The sequence below is a fragment of the Nematolebias whitei genome, chromosome 12, assembly GCF_014905685.2.
Source record: "Nematolebias whitei isolate Nwh7 chromosome 12, NemWhi1, whole genome shotgun sequence".
Taxonomy (NCBI): domain Eukaryota; kingdom Metazoa; phylum Chordata; class Actinopteri; order Cyprinodontiformes; family Rivulidae; genus Nematolebias; species Nematolebias whitei.
In genome coordinates this window covers 47,632,267-47,633,362 of record NC_056509.1, presented here as the reverse complement: position 1 = coordinate 47,633,362, position 1,096 = coordinate 47,632,267, and the positions used below count along the sequence as shown (strand labels likewise).

General features: G+C 47.8%; 1 protein-coding gene across 1 annotated transcript in view; it reads right to left on the bottom strand.

Moving 5' to 3' along the window:
* Positions 1 to 1,096, bottom strand: part of taf1b (TATA box binding protein (Tbp)-associated factor, RNA polymerase I, B) — a 10,412-nt gene that overhangs the window by 1,827 nt on the left and 7,489 nt on the right. The window contains exons 9-11 of the mRNA XM_037685222.1: positions 607 to 754; positions 358 to 523; positions 246 to 283 (exon numbers count right to left, since the gene is read on the bottom strand). Coding sequence (XP_037541150.1) covers positions 246 to 283; positions 358 to 523; positions 607 to 754 — 352 coding nt within the window. The remainder of the gene's footprint in view (positions 1 to 245; positions 284 to 357; positions 524 to 606; positions 755 to 1,096) is intronic.

Below are 1,096 nucleotides of genomic sequence, written 5' to 3'. Positions count from 1 at the left end.
TAGGAGCTAAAATGAGAATAAAGGAGCTAAAAGCTAAAATGAGCATACAGGAGCTAAGAGCTCAAATTAGCATAGAGGAGCTAAAAGCTGAAAGTCGCATAAGACAGAAAAAGTAGCTGAAGCAGATTCCAGAGAGATTTGAATGCAAGCAAAGCTAAACGGTTCGGAAAGTCTAAAAGTTACAAATGGTTCCCCGTCAGCTGAACGTTCGTGTAAAAAGCGGGTCAGGCAGGCGAAGAACCCACCTGAGGGGTCCTGAAGGCCGACTACGGTCGATAAGTCCCTGAAACACACAAACCCAGATGACGAGCGTGAAGCAGAGAGCACAGGGACTTGAACGCTCGGCGTGGCGGTTACCACTCGGTGCAGTCGTCCAGACCGAACATCAGCTTCATGGTGACCAAGATGGAGGCGGCGGTCCGCAGGTCGGGGCGCGGCAGGTCGGGGCGCCGCTTTGAGTTTAACGGGTCGGCGGCGGCTCCCGCTCGCTCCATCAGCCCGCAGACCCACCTGTGCAGCTCATCTGATGGCAGACAGAGACAGGAAATTACATCAGTGGTGCTGGTACCGGTCCACGGGACAAACGGGTGAAGGAGGAGTAGTTACCGGGAAGATTGGCGTCCGTCAGGTAACGCAGGCAGAGCGCCGCCGGCTGGAGCAGAGACTGAGGGTGGACCGGAGGGAGAGCGGGGAGGTCCAGGAACAGAACCAGATCCTGAGCCTCCAAGTGGACCGAGCTGTAGGACGGGATCCTCTGCAGAAACAAGAACGAGTCCAGTCCAGAGGTTGACCCATCGCTTGGTCTCAATGCTGAGTCAGCAGATTTTAGTTTGTGAACATTCTGAACGACGTCTGCAGACGATCTTTCAATTTAATTTATTTATAAAGGTCCAAGTCACAACAGAATCGTCTCAGGCACTGAGCAGAAACATTCATGTATAAAATAATAATTTAAGAGAAACATTCATCTATAAAATAATAATTTATCAGAAACATTCATGTATAAAATAATAATTGAACAGAAACATTCATGTATAAAATAATAATTTAACAGAAACATTCATGTATAAAATAATAATTTAACACAAACATTCAT